The sequence below is a fragment of the Octopus bimaculoides genome, chromosome 30 (assembly GCF_001194135.2).
Source record: "Octopus bimaculoides isolate UCB-OBI-ISO-001 chromosome 30, ASM119413v2, whole genome shotgun sequence".
Taxonomy (NCBI): Eukaryota; Metazoa; Mollusca; class Cephalopoda; order Octopoda; family Octopodidae; genus Octopus; species Octopus bimaculoides.
Window position 1 is genome coordinate 2,624,459 of NC_069010.1, and position 1,794 is coordinate 2,626,252.

A 1,794-nucleotide genomic window follows, 5' to 3' on the forward strand; every position below is an offset into this window, starting at 1 on the left:
ACTGGCACTTGTGCTGGTGGCACGTAAAATACACCATTTTGAGCGTGGCCGTTGCCAGTACTGCCTGACTGGCTTTCGTGCCGGTGGCACGTAAAAGCACCCACTACACTCTCAGAGTGGTTGGCGTTAGGAAGGGCATCCAGCTGTAGAAACTCTGCCAAATTAGATTGGAGCCTGGTGTAGCCATCGGGTTTCACCAGTCCTCAGTCAAATCGTCCAACCCATGCTAGCATGGAAAGTGGACATTAAACGATGATGATGATGATGCTGTTCTGTTAATCGGATCAACTTGGATCCTCATCATCATAACCAACTGAGTGCCAATAAATGTATGTATGTTCCATTTCTTTTAGGGGCCAGATTGAGAAGCACTTCCCGAATGGTACACAGCAGATAACTTTTCCAGATCAAACCGTGAAATACCTGCACGAGGACGGCTCCGAAGAAAGTCACTGCCTTGACGGGACTGTGATCAAAGTGGAAGCCAATGGCATACGCACCCTGCTTTTCCCCAACGGTCAGCGAGAGATACACACTGACCAGTTTAAGGTATGTCTTCACCTACAACAACTTGAACTTGCAATGATTAACAAAAAGCCTAAAATGAAATAACCAAAAATATTTTTCTTTTACATTCTGAGTTCAAATCCTACCATTGTCACCATTGCATTTTATTCCTCACAAAATAACATACCATACTAATGGTGTTGTCAATGTATTGATCAGCATCCTGCTCTCACACTCTTCTCAGAATTGCTGGCCTTATGCCAGAATTTGAAACAACAACAACAACAATTATCATTATTATCATTATCATTATTATCATTATCATTATTATTATTATCATTATTGTTATTATTATCATTATCATTATTATTATTATCATTATTCATCATCGTCATCATCATCGTTTAACGTCCGCTTTCCATGCTGGCAACAATCTCGCTCGAAAATCCTACGAAGGCCAGTCAGGCGGTACTGGCAACGGCCACGCTCAATGGTGTATTTTATGTGCCACCCGCACAAGAGCCGATCCAGGGGCACTGGCAATGATCTCTATGAAGGCCAGTCAGGCGGTACTGGCAACGGCCACGCTCAAAATGGTGTATTTCATGTGTCACCCGCACAAGAGCCAGTCCTATTATTATTATTATTCATGCTAGCAGGATTGTTAGCACGCCAGGAGAAATGCTTAGCTGTATTTTGTCTGTTGCAACATTCTGAGTTCGAATTCCACGAAGCTCGACTTTACCCTTCAGAGGTAATAATAATAATAATTTCATTTATTTGCCACTAGGGCTAAAGATGTTGGGGACAGTACAAAACAGACATAATATGTTGGGGTTTACATATAATGAGATGATAAAATGAATAGAACAAAAAAAAGTGGGGTGGTAGTAAATATACACAGTATACAGGGGAAAGGAAAGGGAAATATATATAGTGTATATAGTATACAAAGGTTAACAAAAGAGGGAAAAAAAGAAATCCTTTTTACTAAAGGGACAAGAGACTAGTCGATTACATCAACCCCAGTGTTTCACTGGTACTCGATTTATCGATCCCAAAAGGATGAAAGGCAAAGTCAACCTCGGCGGAATTTGAATTCAGAACATAAAAACGAATTAAATGCCGCTAAGCATTTTGCCCAGCATGCTAACAATTCTGCCAGCCCACCACTTTTTTAATAATAATAATAATAATAATAATAATAATAATGGTTTCAAATTTTGCCACAAGGGCAGCAGTATTGTGTGAGGGAGTGAGTTGATTACATCAATCCCAGAGTTCAAC

General features: G+C 40.4%; 1 protein-coding gene across 1 annotated transcript in view; it reads left to right on the plus strand.

Annotated features, from left to right (window-relative positions):
- Nucleotides 1–1,794, plus strand: part of LOC106878594 (centromere protein J) — a 23,261-nt gene that overhangs the window by 20,282 nt on the left and 1,185 nt on the right. Inside the window, exon 11 of the mRNA XM_014927850.2 lies at nt 354–549. Coding sequence (XP_014783336.1) covers nt 354–549 — 196 coding nt within the window. The remainder of the gene's footprint in view (nt 1–353; nt 550–1,794) is intronic.